A 22538-nucleotide genomic window follows, 5' to 3' on the forward strand; every position below is an offset into this window, starting at 1 on the left:
GCTGCACTGATGCACAAGACACGCATGCTTTGCACAGCTTTCAGTTTATTCACTGGCAAATTGCCCAGGCCACGGCAACGGATCCTAATTTGCACATTCTTTTGCACTACATCCTCAGTGGTTGGCCGTGTTAACCAGACAGATTCATAGTTCGGTGGTTCGACGATATTTTGCCCGTCGGCACTCCCTTGCGGTTCACCAAGGTGTCATCCTGCTTTGCACCGATAATAACGAGTCACGTGTTGAGGCTCCCCAGGCTCTCCAGCCCGTTTGCACCAAGCAGTTGACGCGACGCCATTATACTTGTCACGGTAGTCATGATTAAAATAATAATTTTGAAGCTCAGGGTTAATTTCGTATCGCGTGAGTTGTTATATAATTAAAAGGCGATCGTACAGTAAGGAATCGGGAATGGTAATCTCATATAAGTTCGTGATACGTAAGTGGCTGTAACTGTAGTGTGAGTGCGATCACATCAAGTAGGGACATTATACATGAATTTAAGGAGAAATAAATCAACTGTGTCGTACGAAGGTGTTCATATATTACAACCTCTTCATTATTTTTAGAATAATTTGGAAGGCAAGGAGTTATAGAACAGTGTGGAGGAATAAGTAGAGCGTGGTTCGTAAGTTCACAGTCAGAACTTTAGTTATCACGCATGTATCATGAGAGTAAACTCGCCTTCCAAAACTGGCTACTCACGAATGTCCAGTGCCTAATTTTCCAACCAGCCAGACTATAGCAAGTGATAATCAAGCGTAAACCAGTAAACAGTACGGAGTGGCGATCTACAAAATTCTGGTCGTGTGTAAAGGCTGCTGGTGGCACCAAAGTTAGTGTCCAGTCACTCGCTGATGAGACTGGAACTGAAACTGAGGGTAGCAAAGCAAAAGCAGAAATGCTTAACTTCATTTTCAAAAGTTTCTTTACAAAGGAAAACCCAGGAGAATCGCCCCAGTTTTATTCTCGTACCACTGAAAAGATGGGTGAAACAGATATTAGCGTCACCAGTGTTAAGAAACAGCCGAAATCGTTAAAACTGGAGAATACTACAAAGCTCCAGGGACCGGTAGAATCCCTACCAGATTCTACACTGAATTTGCTGGTGAGTTAGCCACTCTTTTAACTATAACCTATCGTAGATCCCTCGAACAGAAAACGGTACCCACTAGCTGGAAGGAATCTCAAGTCACACCTGTTTACAAGAAGGATGGTAGAAGTGATCCACAGAACTACCCTCCAATATCCTTGTCATAGATTTGTTGTAGAATCTTACAAAATGTTCTGAACTCAAACATAATTAGGTATCTGGAACAGAATGACCTCCTACATGCCAATCAGCATGAATTCCGAAAACATTGCTCATGTGAAACCTAACTCGCACTTTTCCAATCAAGGCAGTCAGACAGATCCAGAATTTCTTGATTTCCGAAAAGCATTTGACTCAGTATCAGATCTACGCTTATTATAAAAAGTACGATGCCATGTGGTATCAAGTGAAATTTGCGATAGGATTAAGGGCTTTTTTATAAGGAGGACACAGCAAGTTATCTCGCATGGAGAGTCATCGGTAGATGTAGGAGTAACTTCAGGTGTGCCCCAGGGAAGTTTGTTCGGACCCTTGCTGTTTATGTTGTACATTAATGACCTTGAACACAACATTAATGGTAATTTCAGACTTTTTGCAGATGATGCCGTTATCTATAATGAAGTTCTCTCTAAAAAAGCTGCATGAATATTCAGTCAGCTCTTGATAAAGGTTTCCGTTTGGCAACGTGCTTTAAATGTTTAGAAATGTAAAATTGTGCACTTCACAAAACGAGAAAACGTAGTATCCTATAATACCACTGAGACATTGTTAGAATCGGTTAACTCATACACCATGGATGTAACACACTGGAGGGATAAGAAATGAAATGATCACATAGGCTCAGTTGTGGGTAGAACACATGGTAGACTTCGGTTTATTGGAATAATACTCCGGAAATACAATCATTCTAAAAAGGAGATAGCTTACAAACTACTCGTGCGACCCATCCTACAGGATTGTTCAAGTGTATGGGACCCATACCAAATAAAGGGGATATTTATTGACCGTACGCAGAGAGGGCAGCGCGATAGTCACATGTTTGTATGATCCATGGGACAATGTCACAGAGACACTGCAGAACTGAAGTTGCAAGAAACGGCTTTAAATCATGATTCGAGGGATATAGTACAATCCCCTAAGTATCGTTCCCATAAGAATCGTCAGGCCAATATAACAGGGTGGCGCACGAAATGTGTTACCAATCGTTTCTTTCACAATTTACGACGCACATTAGATATCCCGCTGGGATCTCTACAGCAGTACCACCAGAGCTTGGAAAAACAAATGAGTTACGAAATGTCGTGTAATTCACGATACTGCCGCTAGGAGACTTGTAAGCAGCACTGGCTGACAATGGAAGACTGACGACACAGCAACGATCGGCAATTGTGCTACTTTGTCATGAAACGAAAAGCCTTGTTGTGACTCAGAGGCGTTTTCGACATCAGTTTATCACACGATGGGTCACTTTCAAGAAGACCATTCACAGGTTGTACGATGGAGCAAGGCCACATACTGCAAACACTGTGTTGGAGTTTTTACACGAGCATTTCGACATGCGGATCATTTCACTCAGGTTTCCAGGTCGCTTCAATGACAGACAAAATTGGCCCCCCAATAGTCCAGACCTCAATCCATGTGACTTTTTTCTTTGGGGGTACCTAAAGGAAAAAATTTTCCCGAAACGTCCACGTGATTTAATGGAGCTCAGAAGACTTATTCTTCAAGCTTGCAGTGAAATTACGGAAGACATGGGCCGTAGGGTAATCACTAACTTCTGTGTTCGTTTGAAGGAAGTTAGGAACCGAAATGGTGGACATATTGAGCATGTGCTGAGTTAGAACAAATCTCCATGGACGGCTCTTCATTGTAGTATATGTTCCTTTCAGATTGTATTGACAATAAAGTTTATAGTCAAAAACAAAATGGTAACACATCTCGTGCGCCACCCTGTAGATCAGTTAGGGCACACACCGAGACATTTAAAATATATTTCTTCCTGCCCTCCATACGTGAGTGGAAGAGGAAAAAATCCTAATAACTGGTATCGTGGGGCGTACGCTTTGCCATGTACTTAGTCATTCGGAGAGTATAGATGTGGACGTACAGTGTGAGGTAGAATTTACACAACTCTAAATTCAAATAAATTAAAATTCTTATTCATGTACTGATGCCGCGCGGGATTATCCGAGCGGTCTGGGCGCTGCAGTCGTGGACTGTGCGGCTGGCCCCGGCGGAGGTTCGAGTCCTCCCTCGGGCATGGGTGTGTGTGTTTGTCCTTAGGATAATTTAGGTTAAGTAATGTGTAAGCTTAGGGACTGATGACCTTAGCAGTTAAGTCCCATAAGATTTCGCGCACATTGGAACATTTTTGAACATGTACTGATAATATACACACACTCAGTATAATTATATTGACGCACAAAAGATGCTGGAAATGTACTCTATGTGGTACAACACACGCCTCAGCACGTTTCTTTATATTAGCTGCTATTTTTTGAATTGCCGTTACACTTATGTTAGTTATTTCGTCTTCGATGTTGTGGTTCTGATGGTCGTTGGTGTGAGGTTATCAGTCAGACGCCCCCAAAGAAAAAGCCTGGGGGAGTTAAATCTAGGGGAACAGGTGGCCACAAGTCGCGTGAAATGATGTGTTCCCTAAAGAACTCGCAGCATTATCATGGTACCATTCGTCATGTGCACTGTTGCACCACTTTGCTGCAGCCAGTTGCATGACAACGTGCTGGTAATTTTCAGCTGTTATCGTTTTCGAGAAAATAATTGGGCCTAAAATTCTTTTGCGCGAAATTGTACATCGAACTCCAAACTTTTGTGAATGCAGTGGGGTCTCATGGAAAGCGTGAGGATTTTTTGAACTCCAATATCAGTCGTTCTGGCTGTTTACACAGCCACTTAGATGAAAGCGTGCTTTATCAGAGCAGAAAACATAATCCAACACCGGAACAAGAATGAAACGTAAAAAACGATTAACAGTAATACAGCCTTTTTCCTCTACCAGGTTATCGATGCTCATGCACCACGTGCATGCAATGTGGACTGAATTTCAGCTTTTTTATGGCTCTGCAAACACTTCTGTAACACATTTCAGTTTGCTGACATAGTTTTCGTATCGACTTTCTTGGTGAAGGTAGCGAAGATTTGCGCATATTTTCCAATGTGGCTTCAGTTAACACGGTAGGTCAGCGGGGACGTATACATTCATTCACATTACCAGTTTGTCTAACGCACGAAAGAGTTGATGTGTTAGGCACCTTGTTTCAGGAAAAGCTATCCTAAAGTCCTCTTGAGATTTGAAGAAAGATTGAGATTTGAAGTAACTTTCAAGAACGAACATACGTTTAGCCTGGAGAAACTCATGTTTGCTCGCTCATAGCTTACTCAATCTAACATCAAAAGGGCGAAACCTGATTGAATATCACGTTCTTTGCGTCTCCCACAAGATCATCCGTTGGCTACACAAACATTTCCGCATGCAAGAAACTCAGTTTCCCACCATACTATTTTTTGGAATTTAGGACTGCGTAACTTCTGGCTCACCCTGTAGTTGGAACCTCCCTTGAACACCCCTTGCTTTAAATGGTCCCTGAATAAGAAGTCTATTGGCGTTAAGTCAGGCGATCATGCTGGGTACGTCTGAGTTGAACTATCTCTTCCTATCCATCAGTTTGGATATAAGCGGTTCAATGCATCTCTTGGTACTAAAGAATTATGGACAGGACATCCATAATGTTTGGACATCATTTGACGAGTTTTAAAAGGCATATATTCTAATAACAAGGATAAATGGTTCAAATGATTCTAAGCACTATGGAACTTAACATACGAGTTCAGCAGTCCCCTAGACTTAGAACTACTTAAACCTAACTAACCAAAGGACATCACACACATCCATGCCCGAGGCAGGATTCGAACTTGCAACCGTAGCAGCCGCGCGGTTCCGGACTGAAGCGCCTAGAACCGCTCGGCCACAACGACCGGCCAACAAGGGTAATGTATTTAACAGAAAATGCATATATTTTTTACCTTCCAACACACCGTCAGGGAAATAAGGGATGATTACGTGTTGTCCGATTATGCTACACCATTCATGCACACTGCACTGTCTTTGGATGAACACCTGACGGAACCAATACGCGTTTTCCGTTAACTGTAACTGGTTGTTTCTCAGATGTACATTTCCGTGATTTGTAAAAGTGGCCTTATCAGTAAATAATAGTTTTTTCCACAAACTTGCTGGAGAACCCACTGAAAAAACTCAAAACGAGTTTGAAAATCCCTGCCATTAGCTTTTGATGTAGAAAAATAGCGAACGGGTGATATTTAAGTCTATGAAGGGCAAGCAAAACGCTTCTTTGACTGATAGTAACCTCTCTTTGTAGTTGACGAGGACTGACATGCAGATTAATTGCTGCAGCTACAAGGTTAGGTTAGGTTAGTGTTGTTTAACGTCCCGTCGACAACGAGGTCATTAGAGACGGAGCGCTAGCTCGGGTTAGGGAAGGATGGGGAAGGAAATCGGCCGTGCCCTTTGAAAGGAACCATCCCAGCATTTGCCTGAAACGATTTAGGGAAATCACGGAAAACCTAAATCATGATGGCTGGAGACGGGATTGAACCGTCGTCCTCCCGAATGCGAGTCCAGTGTGCTAACCACTGTGCCACCTCGCTCGGTGCAGCTACAAGAACCGCTAGTTATGCAGCTTCGTTGTTAGCAGTCTTCCGTTGTATACATTTTCTCTGGGTGAGACTTCCAGTCTCACAAAGTCGTTTTATGGTATTAACGAAAGTAGTGCATGTTGGACAGATGTACCTGTGAATCATGCTGTACACATCTCTGCTGCTCTTGACGCATTTTAGTGACATTCGCCATAAATTATGAGCACATCGACCAATTATTTGTAAGTAAATGAAACTGATTTTTTCTGGAAACTGTTAATGCCTTACCGCCGATGAGACTATGTTGATATTTTACAAGCACCACACTGTAAATGAACTGCAGCACTACTCATTACAAACCTAAAATACGTACACAGTACTTTCAGTGCACTTCATTTAATTCCTCCGAAGGGCAAAACATAACTGACGACGACGCAGATTTCCATCGAGAGTTGCGTAAACATGACTTACCTGTTGCCTCGGCAATGCCCGTTTCCTTGGATGCGTGAACTTCCTGGTGGTGATCCATCCGCCGGCGGCAACATCACAGAAACCCCTTTGTTCAATGTATTTTTAGCCCATGATTTATTATTAGATCTACAAAAGAGCTGTATCACTGAATTTGTTTCGACGAGATCTGCTATTACGATGGCAAAAAACAGCACAACTCCATTTACAAAAATGTAGTTGATGCTGTGTCACGGTTGTTAATGAAGTTGCGAAAACGCATTATTGTTTGTTTCATGAGTGCTTTTTCACTGTTAGTGTCGACAAAACCATATTATGTTCGTCTTTAACGGGTAAAAAGTAATTTGAGGTGAAAAAGTTAGGTGCCCCACTCTGTATATCCAACAGAAGTGTTTGGAATTGGCGAGTACCCGGAGAACGTTATCAGCCATCATGTGTAGTGCCAACAGTGAGGCACGGAGGAGATGATGTTACAGAGCTTGGGGGTACCTTCGTGATTATGGTGCGGCGCCATTATTGTTCTTAAGAAAACACTAAATGCGAAAGGATATGAGCACATTTCACACTGTTGTGTACTGTTTTGTAAAGCAGAGGATCAGTCTGTTAGTAGATGATGATGCTGTATGGCTTGTGGGGCGCTCACCTGCGCGGTTATCAGCACCCGTACAAATTCCCAATCTTTACTCAGTCCAGTCTCGCCACTTCCATGAATGATGATGAAATGATGAGGACAACGTAAACACCCAGTCCCCGAGAGGAGAAAATCCCCAACCTGGCTGGAAATCGAACCCGGGACCCCGTGATCCACAGGCAACAACGCTAGCCACTACACTAGCTGCGGACTTAACTAGTAGAGGAAACGAATTGCAGGAAGACCCGCAGAGTGTCGACGCTTGGTCGAATGATTGCCGAACAACCAGTGGAAACGGTCACATCAGCTTAATATCGGCGCGTAGACATACGGAGTGATTTAAAGTGGTACGGACCACTTTTTAAACTTCTTTTTCTTGTACCTTTGTCTCAAACTGGCGCAGGGTTGGGGTGGTTATCAACGGATTTGGCGTGGTTAGTTTGAAGGCTAGCCGGATGCCCTTCCTATCGGCCCCCGTTACTCCCCAGGACGAAATATGTGTACCGCAGCTATCTGCATGCAGTGGTATTCTAGTGAAAGTGTGCAAAATTTTTCCGAATCGTTGGGACTTGGGTACCACCCCGATGTTCACCTAGTGGAATATGGAAAACTGCCTAAAAACGACGTCCAGGCTGGCCATCACATTATCCCGTCCTGGAAGCAGCGCTTTAACACGCACAGCTGTTAAGAAGGGAGGTGGAATAAGACTACATAAAACTAATTGTAGGAAAGAGGGATGCCAGACTGAAAAGTTCACATGAAGAATCTTTGGGTAGTGTAGTCCACTCACGAAGAAGGTAGCTTACAAAACCCTCGTTCGATGGAAACCTGAGTATTACTCGACAGTCTAAGACACTTACCACATGAGATTGATAGGTGAAATGGAGAAATGCCAAAGAAGAGCAGCCCGATTCGTCACAGGTTTTTTTGGTGAGCACAGTAGTCTCACAGAGATGATCACTGAACTACAGTGGCAGACGTTGAAAGAGAAGCATTGTGATTCAAAGTGTGGTTAACTGTTAAAATCTTGAGACCGTACACTATCTGATCAAAAGTCTTTGGACACCCACTAGTGGACATTAATATACGTATTTATGACAGATTGAACTCTGCTAGCGACACTTTTAGTGAGTTTTCTGAATGTCTTTTGAGGAATGGCAATCCATTCTTAATCAAAGGGCCGAAACCAGAGAAGGTAGTGATGTTGGACACTGTGAAATGGAGCGATGTCAACGCTCTAACTCATCCCAAAGATGTTCCATCAGACTCAGATTGAAAGTCTCTGAGGAGGACAGTCCATTCGGGAATGTTACTGTCCACAAGCCATGGCTTCACAGATGATGCGTTACGACACGGTGATCGATTCTGCAGTCATAGTCTCTGAACTGTTCCCCTGCTGTACACAACAGTACACAGCGCTGTGAAATTTGTTCACATCCTTCCACATTTTGTGTTTTATTAGGAGCAATGAGGGGACCACACCCTAATCACAAAAACGCCCCCATACTCTGTAAGACCATCTCCTCCGTTCTTCACTGTTGGCACTACACACTATGACAGGTAACGTTCTCCAGACGTTCGTCAATCCCAAATCCTCGTTTTGGATTGTCACAGGGTATAGCGTGATTCATCACTTCCAAACATTAATTTCCAATTATCCACTGCCGAGTGGCGTCTCTCTTTACACCAATTCAATTGTCCCGCAGTACTGACTACATAAACGCATGCCTTACGAGGGTCTGCTTGACCACTGTGTCCCATTCTTCTTACCTATCTACGCACAGTCATTGTGTTAGCTGGACTGCTAGTAGCATTTTGGAAATCACAAGTTATTCCTTCCTCTGATTTTATGCGGCTTTCTGCAACCGTCCTCCAGAATGCTCGATTTTCGCTGTCCGTCAATACACGAGGTCTGCCTGATCTTGGTTTAGCTTTCTAGGTTCCTTCGCATATCCAGTTCACAATCATATATCACCAACAGCCGACATGGGCATGTTTAGAAGGGTTGAAATGTCGCTGATGGATTTGCTACTCAGGGGACATTCGATGCCTACTCCACGTTCATAGTCAGTGACCTCTCCTGACCGACCCATTCTGCTGTTACTGCTTTTCTACTGACAACCCAATACTCCCCGACTAATTTTATACTGACTGGTCCGCCTATCGTATCATCTAGTGGTCAATTCCACATTACATAAGGGAGTCCGGATGCTTTTAATCAGATAGTATACGGTTCTGAAAGAGTCAAATGGTTCAAATGACTCTGAGCACTATGGGACTTAACATCTGAGGTCATCAGTCCCATAGAATTTAGACCTACTTAAACCTAACTAACCTAAGGACGTCACACACATCCATGCCCGAGGCAGGATTCGAACCTGCGACCGTAGCGGTCGCGCGATTCCAGACTACCGCACCTAGAACCGCATGGCCACCGCGGCCGGCTGAAAGAGTCATTCAGTATACTTTTTTCTTCCTCCGTATATCTCGAGAAAGGACTATGGAATAACGTTAGAGAGATTCGATCACATACGAAGTATTATCAGCAGTCTTTCTTTTCATTCACTACTCGAGCAGGGATGGGAGGAAGTGACAATGATCTAAAATACCCTTCGCCACGCACCATAAATAAGCTTTCGGAGTGCAGATGTAGACGTATATGGAACCATCATTAAATAATTATCCGAGCAGATTGATTTAGACTTTAGTCGCTTTCGGTATAGCGTGGGAATGATTCCTTAGAAATGCCAGATAAATTTGCTTTATCAAACTCGCTCGAATTGGTTCGTCTTTAACGTCGAGAGGGCGCACTAAAATGCACAAAATAGGATATTCATTTTATTGTAAAGGACAAAGAAAAAGACGTTTGCATGAGAATACGGCTGGCCACAGCTCTTCCTACACATATACGACTGGAAAATGATGAGAAGAAACGGTACTGTCTGTAAGCACCTCCTGCTGTTCACTGCACAGTAGCTTGGGAAGTATGTAATCAGATGCAAAAATACAGCCCGTATCCCGGTCTGTATTATGTTAAACCAGTAACGTATTTTTTCCCTGAAACAACAGTCCACATCTACTCTTTATTTTTCTAATTGTTTTGCTCTGTGCTATTTTCTGTGTTGCAGACCCATTACCGTTCAAATCAGCGAAGCTGTCTGACACAGAGCTTAAATTGCCGGAGAGTGCAAGGTGTTCAAAGTGATTCAAATGGCTCTAAGCACTATGGGACTTAACATCTGAGTTCCCTAGACTTAGAACTACTTAAACCTAACTAAGGACATCACACACATCCATGCACGAGGCAGGATTCGAACCTGCGACCGTAGCAGCTGCGCAGTTCCGGACTGAAGCGCCTAGAACCGCTCGGTCACATCGGCCGGCGTGCAAGTTGTTAACTGAAGCCCTGTTATCTGCTGTAACTTGGTATGATCCTCATTTTGAAAGTACTTTCTATCGTGTACTGTTTGAGGCCACCTATTTCATTCTTTAAGAAATCACTAATGAGATCCAATTTAACTATCGGCAAGTTATGCATTTTCAAGCATGAGCAACAACGTGTTTCTCACTGCAAATAAAATGACAAGAATTTAATGTAATCAGAGTAGCCTTTTGTGGAACGATGCTGTAAAATCAGCCCCTAGATGCTTACCAGAAGAATCACAGTATGTCATTCCTATTGGACACAGCATAAAGCTTTTCAATTGGTCTTCATGTTCAGTTCATCTTGAGAATGCTCTGTAAGCTAAGAGAAATCTTTTATTACAAAATGATTTGTACTAAACAACTTCTATATACAGTTCGTTAATTGTGTAATACATTTACAACTTTTGTGTGATATTTTATACGGTACATAATTTGGGAATTTCTAGTCCATAAATAATTTTGAGATCGACATCAGTCAATAGTATGTGCAATTTCAAAGCTACGTGGTTAGTACTTGGGATCCTATCTGAGAAAACCAAACACTTTAGTTTTGAATAGAGTGACGGCGATAATTCCAATGGTGACCATTAAAGAACTCCATTTCTGGGAGGATTCGTTGTCAGTCTTCTCGGCAGGATCGTTTTCTGGCTCCAAGTCGTCCGTTTCCGACAACTGAAATGATAAAAAGTGCATGATCGTTTATAAAACTGGGACTCACTTACGAATCACATCCATTTACATGTACTTCGAGATAAAAAAAAAGTTTTGAGATAGATAGGGTGAAGTGGTACCATAAAATGAGATCACCAATGGACAGTTTGAGTGTACGCAAATGTCTCACGTAACTGTTTAAGGAAGACTCATACTAAACGCGCAAGTCCGCCTCGGTACCTGCACGGTCAGCGCTGTGGATTCCTAACCTAAGGGCCCCGGGTTCGATTACCAGCCTTGGAGGGGATTTTTCTACGTTCGGGGATTTAGTCTAGTATTATCCTTACGTTCGTATCGTCAGAAATGACAGTACGCTGTTGAGATGCCTCAATGGGTACGTCGTGCAAGTCAATAAATTAAAAATAAAGTACTAAACGTGCATGGAACAGAAAGGCAGGCGATGGCACCGCAAATGGTGCTGTCTCTGCACTAGACGGAACGTCAGTACAATGTCACTTCGCCCAGCCCAGCACTGATCGCTGAAAGTGAGGTAGTGAGATACCACTCGTGATACAAAAATTCGGAATATAGGATCAGAGTTAAGGAACTAGTAAAGGTAAAGTTTATTGATCAAAAAAATGGCTCCAAGCACTATGGGACTTAACATCAGAGGTCATCAGTCGCCTAGACTTAGAACTACTTAAACCTAACTAACCTAAGGACATCACACACATCCGCACGCGAGGCAGGATTCGAACCTGCGACCGTAGCAGCCACGTGGTTCCGGACTGAAGCGCCTAGAATCGCTCAGCCACAGCGGCCGGCTAGGCCCCAAAAACGCTTCTGTAAGTCTATACTTCCCGAGAAGCCTTGACGCTGACGTCCTGTGCCGTTCCGTTGCGTTAACAGCCTCTGTGAATTGCGTCATTTGAAATGCCTTGTGAAATTTATGAAGTTCCGTTCCGATTCGTCAAATGTGAATCGACCGCTTAACTTAAGGGGACGTGGACGTGAACGGCCTGTGTTTTTATGCTTCGCTTTCGGTGCGCGTTACCCGTGACCCGAAATGCGGAGTAAGCTGCGGTTTTGTACCAACACTGAATGACATTAACTGAACCTGCACAAGGAAATTTATTAAATTGTCAGTTATAGTTCAAGAATTACAACATTTCCTCTAATAAATGGTTTTCTAATACTCGTTTCATTTCTGGTACTATTTTCTGGTGCATCATCAGTCTAACAGCATTCATACTGTGGCAGGCTGCTGTCAACATTCATAGGAACACATTATGCCTCTCGTTTTGTAGTTTGTAGTGCACCTAAGGAAACACAAAAATCTTATTACACCACATAATTATTTTGCTCAGAAATTACCGCTAAAATTATATGCAGAATGACAAACATAGAAATTTTCTGCAATGAGACTATACCATTCTTCACTTGGGAGAAATTTGGTGAACATAGCTGAAACCATAGTGAAGATATATGTACCTAAAGTTCGGAAAATGTAGTTTCAAGAAAATGAGAAATGACAGTTCACAGTACTTTTGACTCACCAAATGCCTCTTTCAGAACATTCCAGCAGCATATTCTTGCTGGCCAGCTGTTTCTTTATCCTCTACACTTTTTCAGGAGTCCTTTCCTTACTCTGAACTCTTCAGTAGTGGCCTCCGCAGCCTTTCAGCTTCAACTACTCGCTGACGATCTTTGGCAGTCGGAGGAACTATCATATTATTTCCTGGTTAGATGACCAATTTGTACGTTATTTTTGTTCTGCTGATTGCAGCATCATTGAAACAGATGACAGCATCCATCACACCAATTTTGAGTACCGTCCTTCCAACAAACACTGTTTTTGGTACTTGTTGCCACACACAACTGTTGAAACTCTTATTATGATTCTGTGTGTGGTCTTGTAGAGATCTGATAAATAATTTTGTATCTGCAATTCCTGTGTATTGACTTTACGGTTTGCAAGACTGTGGCAGTGCGACAGTGAATTGAAAGGGGACGTGGCTGCTGTACAGACTTTTGCTCAAAGAGCGTTTAAGAACAAATAAACAATTTGAAAGTTGATAATGCACACATTTTCGGAAACGGTAGAAATTTGTCTTTCAGATGAAGACAATTTTTTTTCTATTTTTCAGTAATTTTCACGTCCAGGTCCCCTTAACACCGACTGAAGAGAAATAAGCAGCTAACGACAAGACGATGTGAAGTATAGAATTTTGCATGAAAGTTAGCAAGTGTGCTCAGACCAGGGCCGGTTCGAGAACATTTTTTTATTCAATCGAGTCATCATTTGGCGCCCACCTCCTCCCTTTCTCCTTCTACACTTCCACCCGTGTCAGTGTTCACTAGCAATTGTGGTACGCACCGCATACAAATCTTGTAGTTGGGTACCTCGGGCGCCCATCTCCGCTTGTCGCCCCAAGCGGTGGCTCGGGTGGCTTGGGCCTCAAACCGGCCTTGCCTCCGACGCAGATGTCTGTTCGGAATTGTAAGTAGAGACGTTACCAGTGCCCCAAACCGGCAACATCTGATCTCGTGCAGAGGCACCAGCGGAGAACGCGGCCTCTAGTGAGATAACTTGTAGCATAGCGTATTATGTAAATGTTTGCCCTCTCCACGACTTGCTTAAATACTTTTCTTTAACATAACTTATTGATAATAATAATGTTTCTAAAGGCTTCGCCTAAGTTTAATACAGTAAGAATCCCGTCTCTCATAATGCGAAAATGATGAATGTTGTAGGATTATAGCTTAGTCTGTTTTCTTTCGCACCAAAGAGAGTTGTGCAGCGCACGGGGTACGAGTGATACAGGAATGTGTAGAAACTATACTTACAGAGGGCGGTAGGTTGCTGTGGGCAGCAAACCTACCATAAATGCAAGTGGTGTTTTATTGTAGAAGGCTGGTTACACAACCATGGGCCACCCCGTGATCAGGAATATTAGCATCATTGTACTAACAGTGGAAGATTTTTTTTTAAAAAAAAGCTACGTTCCAAGCGTTAGGAGAGCTATAACCCCTGTGGAGCTGCTTTAGAAAGGAGGCGCGCTTCGCTACTGTAGTAAATGAAGCTCCTAGTAACACGATATCATGGTATCTGAGGTTGGATATGGCTCTGTCATTTGATTTACACTTGTAGTTTTCTGTTCTGGTTCTACGAATATTGACTAACGATAGCTCTAGCTTGTTATCAGAATGGGTATTGTCGCATAGGACATACTGCATCTGAAATTGCGCTAACACTCGACATTCACTGAAGCATCCTGTCAATTGCTGCGGGAAGTAGTCTATGAATAAATTGTGATGCGTTGTGAATAGAGCAGCAGAAGTCCGGATCTCTTTCTGAACAAGACCAGTATCGGAATTGTAGGAACTATCCGAATCCATGGTTACGAATCCAGTTCCGTGTACTGACACTGACGGGTTATTTGGTACCGACCGGCCGACGTGTCATCCTCTGTCAATGCCGTCATTCGGATGCGGTAAAGAGAGGCACGCGGTAAGCACACCACTCTCCCGGCCGTCGTCAGTTTCTCAGACCTTGGAGCCGCTACTTCTCACTTAAGGAGCTCCTCAGTCGACACAACGAGGCTGATTGCTCCTCATTCCACTCGTCCCGTCAAAGAAAAATCCCTTGCAGTATCGGAAACTGGATATTCAGACACACAGAACACTTAGCTAAGGATGTGAACAATACTGACGAATGTGATATAAAAATTATAAGAGCTGTCATATGTGAATCCAACTGGATAGGAAGAACTATCGTCCATACAGTATGGGAACATTTTCACAATCATAATATTAAAGCAATACACTTTCACGCTAAAGTGATTAATTTTGTCCACAAAACAGGGCGTTTCTCTGCCCCTCCACGCGAGGCCGTGACCGATACCCAGATTGTGCGAGTTTCGAGCAGTACTCTAAATTTCTTGAGCGTTTAGGCCTCTTGTTGGCCTCCGTAGCTAATAGCCACTCTTCAGCTCGTGGCCAAATTTTGCAAATTTAATGTTCAGAAAAGATTCCACGGTCTCACAGGAAACTCTCAGAAACTTGTACAATGAAAGCTTTCCGTACTGTCTTTCGATACGACTTTACTTCTGCAGAATTGTGTAAGCTGTCCTTTCCTTGTAACTAAAAAAGAGTTATTTTCGAATATACACTCCCTGACAAAAAAAGTGAAGCACATAGAAGAAGAAGAAGAAGAAGAAACGGAAAGAAACTCCATAGCTGAAAGGGTGTGTGATGTTATTTCGGTGGTCATGAAACAGAATCACATTTACAAAGAACATGATAGTATTAGCCCACTTACTAGTATGACCTTACAGTGATTCGATTGGGAAGGGTGTCATAAAGCCGTTGTATCCTCTCCCGAAGAAAATTGGTTCGCAAATGTTGTAACTGGTCCTTGATATCCTGGACACTGGCACTGGGACAGAGATTATGTTCGAGCTTCTCGCACACGTGTTCTATTGGGGACGGATCTGGAGGTCTTGCTGGCCACAGGAGTCCCTCAACATCACACACACACTTCCTAGACACACTTGCCATTCCATTGTAATCAGAATAACACAGGCACTGCTATGATGTGTATATCTGCCGATACCGGGCATGTACAACGTCTGGCCTGTACTGGAATATACATAATGTATGTACGAATACAGATCGTAGACACATTGTTGACGACATATGGATGTTTGGGTCGTGCTATGAGTCGTGCACGGATAGCCAAATTGTAAGACGACCGCTCGCGATAAGCTGGAAATCCGGGTTCGAGTCCCGGTGCGGCACAAATTTTCATTGTCCTCATTCCAGTCTACAGCTGATGGTTGTTATTATTCGCAATTTCGAATACATTTAATGTACACGTGTCATTTGTGGACGTCCATGGCGCTTTTGAAAAATGGTAGTGCTACACTGCCGCATGAGAGGTTGCGATGCGCCAGGTGTACAGTAGGGCGATCCTCCTAGTAATGATCAGAAGTGGTCGATCAGAACTTTGAGGACGCAGGACGTCTGTGATGTGCCGCTGTGCCGTCATAATTCCCTCAAACACTACCGGCCATGACCTCCAATCGTAACCCAGATCATGATGCCTCTGAAAAACATTGTAAGACTATGACCTCTTCGCAGATCGTCGTCATACGCGCTGACGATAATCATCGCTCACAGTGATCACTCAGCATCTGACACTCGTTATACAAATACCCTACCATGCCTGGTAACAACACCTAACACGAAAACATTAAGTACTCTCTGTCGCCAGTATAAGATAGCAGCCTCAGTTTCAGTTATGGATTGTTTGTGAAACAAATGTAAGAAAAGTCTTGCTGGGGATACAATGCCCCATGACTGACCAACTGTAAGAGCTGTTTTGCAGTTCAGAGAGTAAGACTTTTGAACTTTCAGATTCTGTCACTTCCTTGCCGAGCTCTTGAGGGTGAAGACGTTCGGTCTGGCTGGTGTTCCCAGTGTATATTAAGGGATCTATCGTAACTGGGGTTCCAAGATAATACTACCATCATAATTTACATGTACGTCTCCATATCTGAGCGGTCAACGCGCCAGACTGACGTGTGGAAGACTCAGGTTCAGTTACCGATGCTGCTAGAAATTTTTATTTTTGTAGATGACTGAAATGGAGTACTCTCAGCCTACTTAAATGGAAAGTAGCGGCTCTAAAGTCTGGAAAGCTACTAACGGCAAGGAGAGCGGTGATCTGACTCTATGTCTCTCTGTACCATATCCAACGACGCCAATTGGCAGATGAAGACACATCGGCTGCTCAGCAACACCTGGTTCTCTGAACGTGAGCCCGCATCTCGTGGTCGTGCGGTAGCGTTCTCGCTTCCCACGCCCGAGTTCCCGGGTTCGATTCCCGGCGGGGTCAGGGATTTTCTCTGCCTCGTGATGGCTGGGTGTTGTGTGCTGTCCTTAGGTTAGTTAGGTTTAAGTAGTTCTAAGTTCTAGGGGACTTATGACCACAGCAGTTGAGTCCCATAGTGCTCAGAGCCATTTGAACCATTTTGAACCATCTGAACGTGATTGCGTACATACATTTTCAAGTTAATTTATAACACCACTCACATGTTTTTGGTACAACTGACTTTACAATCTATAAACTGTCTTTTTTTAGGCAAGTATTATTCTTACCTGAACTGTAAAGTGATGGAGAAACCTGAGGTTGTGATAAACACACTCAGCTGCCGTCATAGCCTCTCTAGCCTGTGTAGCCAACTTCTTTGTAATGGGCATTTTTGAAACTGGCTGATGCTGCTTTGGTACACTGTCTAGCCTCAACCTCAGGTAGTAGATAGTTTCGTACTGCTGATAGAACCTCCTTTTCAGTTCTTCTATCTTGCTGAGGCCATCCTTCAGTCTGTAAAATTAGATACGTTTAACATTCATCACTGTTAAGCTAAATGGCGATTTAGAACATCAGGAAAAAGAAATGACATAGTACTTCCTCCAGTGACGACGGAATTACAGATACTGACGTTTTATGTAGGTATGATACTCATCCGGTCGCTTGTTGAACTTAATACGATTTATGGCGCTATTAACTAGTTCTCGAGCCACTGCAACCTCATCGTCAGATGAAGCTATTACAGGAATGTTATTATCTGAACTATGGGCGCTATTCAAGTGTATGGTAGAGGTATTACATACAATGTAATGGGGTTACTAAAATTTCTGACATCGATACTCATCGGCGAAAGACGCAGGAACCTAATCTCAAATAATGTTCATCCACTTGTTCACTTGAAGTATCTCACAGGCTATTGCCGCAACATAACAGACAATCTTTTAACTCAGACCCTAATTTTAGAACTAAATGACTGTAACGCACTGTTTAACATTTGTTATTTAAATATATAAAATTTTAGTACACAGTTTATGTCTTAATGAACTGATGAAGTTAAAAAATTAACGAACCGGTATCATTAAGGTATTCTACATGATTTGTTAACATCATTATGAACAACTATACTTCTTTTTAAAGAAAATGTTGGGATCCATGTCCACCCAAAAATCGGTATTTCAGTTTAAAATAACATACTGTAATTATAAGCAAGCATGTTTGTTAGGCAAATGAAAGTTATCAGATGGACTATAACAACCAAGAATATTTTAATTATACTTACCTCAAATACAGTACTTTCCCAAACAACGAGCCCTAAAATGAAAGTTTCAAATAATCTTATTGGTTACTGCATATGCGCCTACATTTAATACTGATGAAGCTACTTATAACATCAAGGGACCGATGACCGTAGGAGTCTGGTCCCTTTAATCCCACAAACCAACCCAACTTACTTATAACATCTCCATAGCTTAGTTGGCTTAAAATATAACTATCGATTCTAAGCGAAGAAACAACATTGAGTCTATCTTCTGACATGGAGATTCGAAGTCTGTTTGTGATCAACTTTAATTCTGAAAATGGCTATAGACTGCTGTTTTTGACCTATGTCGCAGGCAAATTCTTAAAGCGGCTTCGATATTAGAGAAACAACATTAGACTTTTTCTTGTTGAGGAAGGGTTTGTACATCCACCTCTACTGACTAATTAGTTTTTCATTTTCCTCGTCGTATTTTTGAAATTTGTGGTAGAAAACCTTGAACTAAATAAGTTATTTTCTATTTTACCGTCTAAGAAATTAATGCATTGTTATATATCTAGACTAAAATGTGAGCTACTGCAATGATTTCTTCGTTGTAGAGAAACCAAATATGGAAATCAAGTAGTTTGTATACCCCAAGCCTTTGTCACAGTGTAGGTGCAAACCGTTCTATGGCAGGAAGGAATGTCTTGGTTTGTAATTTTTCTTGTAAAGTCACTTCGACTTCCAAGTGCTCCGACACAAACATGAGCTGATAAACACACGTTTGTTTTGCACTTGCGTTGTGTTTCACTTTTCTACTAAGCCCAATGAGCTAACTCAGTAACTTTCACATCATATAATTCAAAGTTATCCCTTTTTGATTCTAGGAGCCTTGTTATGGATGCCAGTGCTAATGCAGCCGTGATCACGTCCAGTCGAGTATTCTGCAGAGTTTCACTACTTTGTTTAATAGTCCCAAGATATCACCCCAAAATTCCAAACAAAGCCACGTTTTCATTTTCGACATCTGGATAACAGAGAATCAGCGGTTAATACTTCCAACTGGTGCTAGAACACAGCAAACATGATCAGTATAACATCTCTGACACTTCGTTGCGCAAACTTAGAGAGGTAACACATGATTTTTCTAACTCTTCTATGTCCTCTAAAATTTGATAGGTAACACATGATTTCTCTAACTCTTCTATGTCGTCTAAAATTACAAAAAATGCGCTCTTTATTTCCCTATAGGCACGAGAATTGGTTTTTCAGTTCCTGCTTTTTCAAGCAATAGGTTAGAACTTTGTACCTGTTAGTTGAGGCTGTGATAAGTAGATAAATTTCTTCCAAAAAGTCAAAAAACCTCATGGTACTTAGGCAGCACCTTGCTGCTGCGTGCACTACAAGGCTGAGTGAATCCCCAGCGTAAGGCCCTCATATTGCCAAAATATTTTCTGCAGGAAATCTACTTCGCGCGAGTTGGAACTCATTTCATATCACAAAAATTCCGTTAGCCGTTCTCTCAAAAGTATTAGCAATTTTGCCTACTGCAGGGCCACGTGTCGGACATGGCGCCACTGGGGAGTTTGATGCGATGGAGCGCAGTGTTTCAGAGGCGAATGCTGACTTAACTCATATGAACCGTGAACTGAAAAATTCAGCGAAATAAGTCTATAAAAAATAATTACATCTACGGCTGTTATGATTACAGAAGGCCAACACCACACAATTAAGACTAAGTCTTCTTTACTTAAATTTTTGTGGTGTGGTCCTTAGACTTCAGCCTTGACACCCTGCGCTTACCTTGCCGTTGTTCCTGAAATATAACGGAATCATTTGAAATAAACTTTACAGGGGTGAGGGTACTTGTGTGGCCGTTCATGTTACGTGGTGTAAATCGTAGTGAGCACATCTGAGATTCCATAAAACAGGAGCAGTCTAGTTTTGGATTGCATTGAACTGTCATCAGCCAGGGTGTTACCTCAGTGCTTTCGGTATGCCACAAAATTCATGCGACGACGTGTTACTCCTGCGTGATACTGTATGAGTAAGTATCTCCAAGTCCATAGCTTGTGAGTTAATGCAACAACACTATAAAAATTGACAGCGAACGCTTGCAGCTATATACAGTAGAAACCCTATGGTGGATCAATATATTGATATTTATAACTGGTTATATAGAATGTGAAGTGTGGACAGACGACGCTTCACACTTATACTTAGAGAAGGTGTAACGGTTGTGATTCGTGGCCAAGAGAAATGTTTTGAAAGTTTAAGTAAAGTTGTCCGATAAGGCGTCAAGGGGCCAAAAACGAACGCCTTAGTTAATGTAGCATCGTGAAAGGCAGGGATGGGCGAGGGCCCCACCAACAAGCAAGAAGTCTGTCATTGGTAGCGAGCTAGCGAACGAGTTTCAAAGAGTATGTTTCTAAAGTAGCTAACGAAACTTCGAATGTTTAATTTATCACTGACAAAGAGGGGAAGGGTACACACGAATCTAAAATACTAACTATATTATTTTCTAAACCACGCGAAAGGTTAAATGTAGTAGAGAAACAGGAAGCCGAAAAAACTGACCAATGGGTGGTCTGTTGGTGCGAGAAGGCTTGGAGAAAGCGACGCTACGAAACAGCTGGGGAGACGCAGATGGACTGTTGACAGTGACATTTGCATGTCATGCCATCGTCAGCCACCACCAACGACGAAACGTTGGCTACAGGTTTGGAGGCTCTGGCCAGAAACACGAGAGAAATCGGATTGTAGCATACAGTCTGCACAGGGAAGAGTCCCATCCACAAAGCTGTCAGCAAGTTATTATAATATAACTTCCTGTCGCTGAGGAAAGGGCAGTAACTTCACAGAACTACTGGGAAATCATCTAATAGTGGCCATTGACGGTTTAACACTTTGGTTCAGAATTGTTTTACCAATTAATAAGGAATGTAGTGTTCAGAAATGGTTTCTTGGACTGCTGACTTTTCTTTCACTGAATCTTTAAATTTAGCTGACACTGATATTAAATACCTTTTTGTGGAACTTTGCTTGGGGCATAAGATTTGGCCAGGTATGACGCAGCCTGATATTGCTGCAATGACAGCTGCATCGTCAAGCTGGCGAAAGGTGAGTAGAACTTACTTATAACTGCAGTCACGTTCTTGGAAGATTTCGTTACTGATGTGGCTTGTTTCTGGAGTCGTCATTAAGCTGATTAGTCTTATCCTTATCATTAATAGTAGTGTAAAATCCAGTAGAATTTATTAGTAGTTTTGCTTCTTCGAGTATAAGTCGGGATGACTTCTTCTTTGGAGCAAGTTTGGTATTCCTGCGTTGATATTTTCTCAGTTGTGCACAGTATTATCGTTGAGAGTGGGAAGCGGCTGTACATGAGAAGTTGTTTTTCGAATGTTAGCAGTGACAGCGATGAAGAGTTCTGACGCCGTTAAGAGAGTGAGACTGGCTTGGTCGATCGACTATGGGCGGGTCATGGGGTAACTTTTTCTTCTTTTTTGCGGGTTTTACGATGCTGAGTAGACGGGCCAGGCACACAACCATTTTTGGAGACTGCTGCTGAGAGTCGCAAAATAGGTGATGAACGTGCTAGAGTAAGTAAATGAGAGGGGGTTGAAAAGTAACAAGAATTTGGGGTAAAGAACAATTTCTTTCAGGAAAGCTGATAGGATTCTGGTTGGTACGTCACCAAGACTTTAAAACGAGTCAGTGGATAAATATACAACGTTCCAGTGGATAGAGTGGTGAAACTCTAGCTTAAATAACAGAATGATGAAGTTTGATCGCAACAAAAGAAAGCCGGGAGATCAGTCACAAAGAGTGAACTTCAGATTACATGTTATGTAACTTCCATGTTACAGACATTCTGTACAAATGAAGTTGTATGTTAGTTGACGTTAAAATACTTTCTAATTATTCCCACACAGCTTACTTATTTTTAATAGACTTCCTGGACAACTTTTTAGGAAAGATACCTTCATATATTGACACAAATTTGCTGTGGAATGTACTGAATTTCGTATTAGCATTTCATTCCATACTGGCTTAATCCCATTCCACCTATTTTAACTTGTACTTAAAACACTGTACCTTGTTCTCATTAATAAGTCACTGTATGAACTTGCCTCAGAGATGTGAGGAGTTACACTGTTTATTTACGTTAATTGTCCATCATGATCAAATAGTCCATTAACAGTCTGGTACAAATTAATTGTTTCATCTAGAGCACTGTCTACAAAAATGTTATCAACTAGGGTCCTGCTATATTGCTGCACATGAGTTGGAAATGATCAGTTTCTCTTGTCAGAATCTTTTAAGAAATCTACCTTGAAATTTCTATACATACCAAAAAATTTCATCTTATCTGATAGGGACCTCAACAATTAATCTACATTTCTCACATGCAGCTGCCAACGTCCTTGCCACATAGAATACAACGGTTTTTCCTCGATCACTCAACCTACATTGA

General features: G+C 42.2%; 1 protein-coding gene across 1 annotated transcript in view; it reads right to left on the reverse strand.

Moving 5' to 3' along the window:
- Positions 1-10610: 10610 nt before the first annotated feature.
- LOC124556088 (inversin-like) overlaps positions 10611-22538 on the reverse strand; it is a 135682-nt gene continuing 123754 nt past the window's right edge. Inside the window, exons 8-9 of the mRNA XM_047130114.1 lie at positions 17109-17334; positions 10611-10967 (exon numbers count right to left, since the gene is read on the reverse strand). Coding sequence (XP_046986070.1) covers positions 10818-10967; positions 17109-17334 — 376 coding nt within the window. The 3' untranslated portion in view covers positions 10611-10817. The remainder of the gene's footprint in view (positions 10968-17108; positions 17335-22538) is intronic.

Source organism: Schistocerca americana, chromosome X (genome assembly GCF_021461395.2).
Source record: "Schistocerca americana isolate TAMUIC-IGC-003095 chromosome X, iqSchAmer2.1, whole genome shotgun sequence".
Classification (NCBI taxonomy): domain Eukaryota; kingdom Metazoa; phylum Arthropoda; class Insecta; order Orthoptera; family Acrididae; genus Schistocerca; species Schistocerca americana.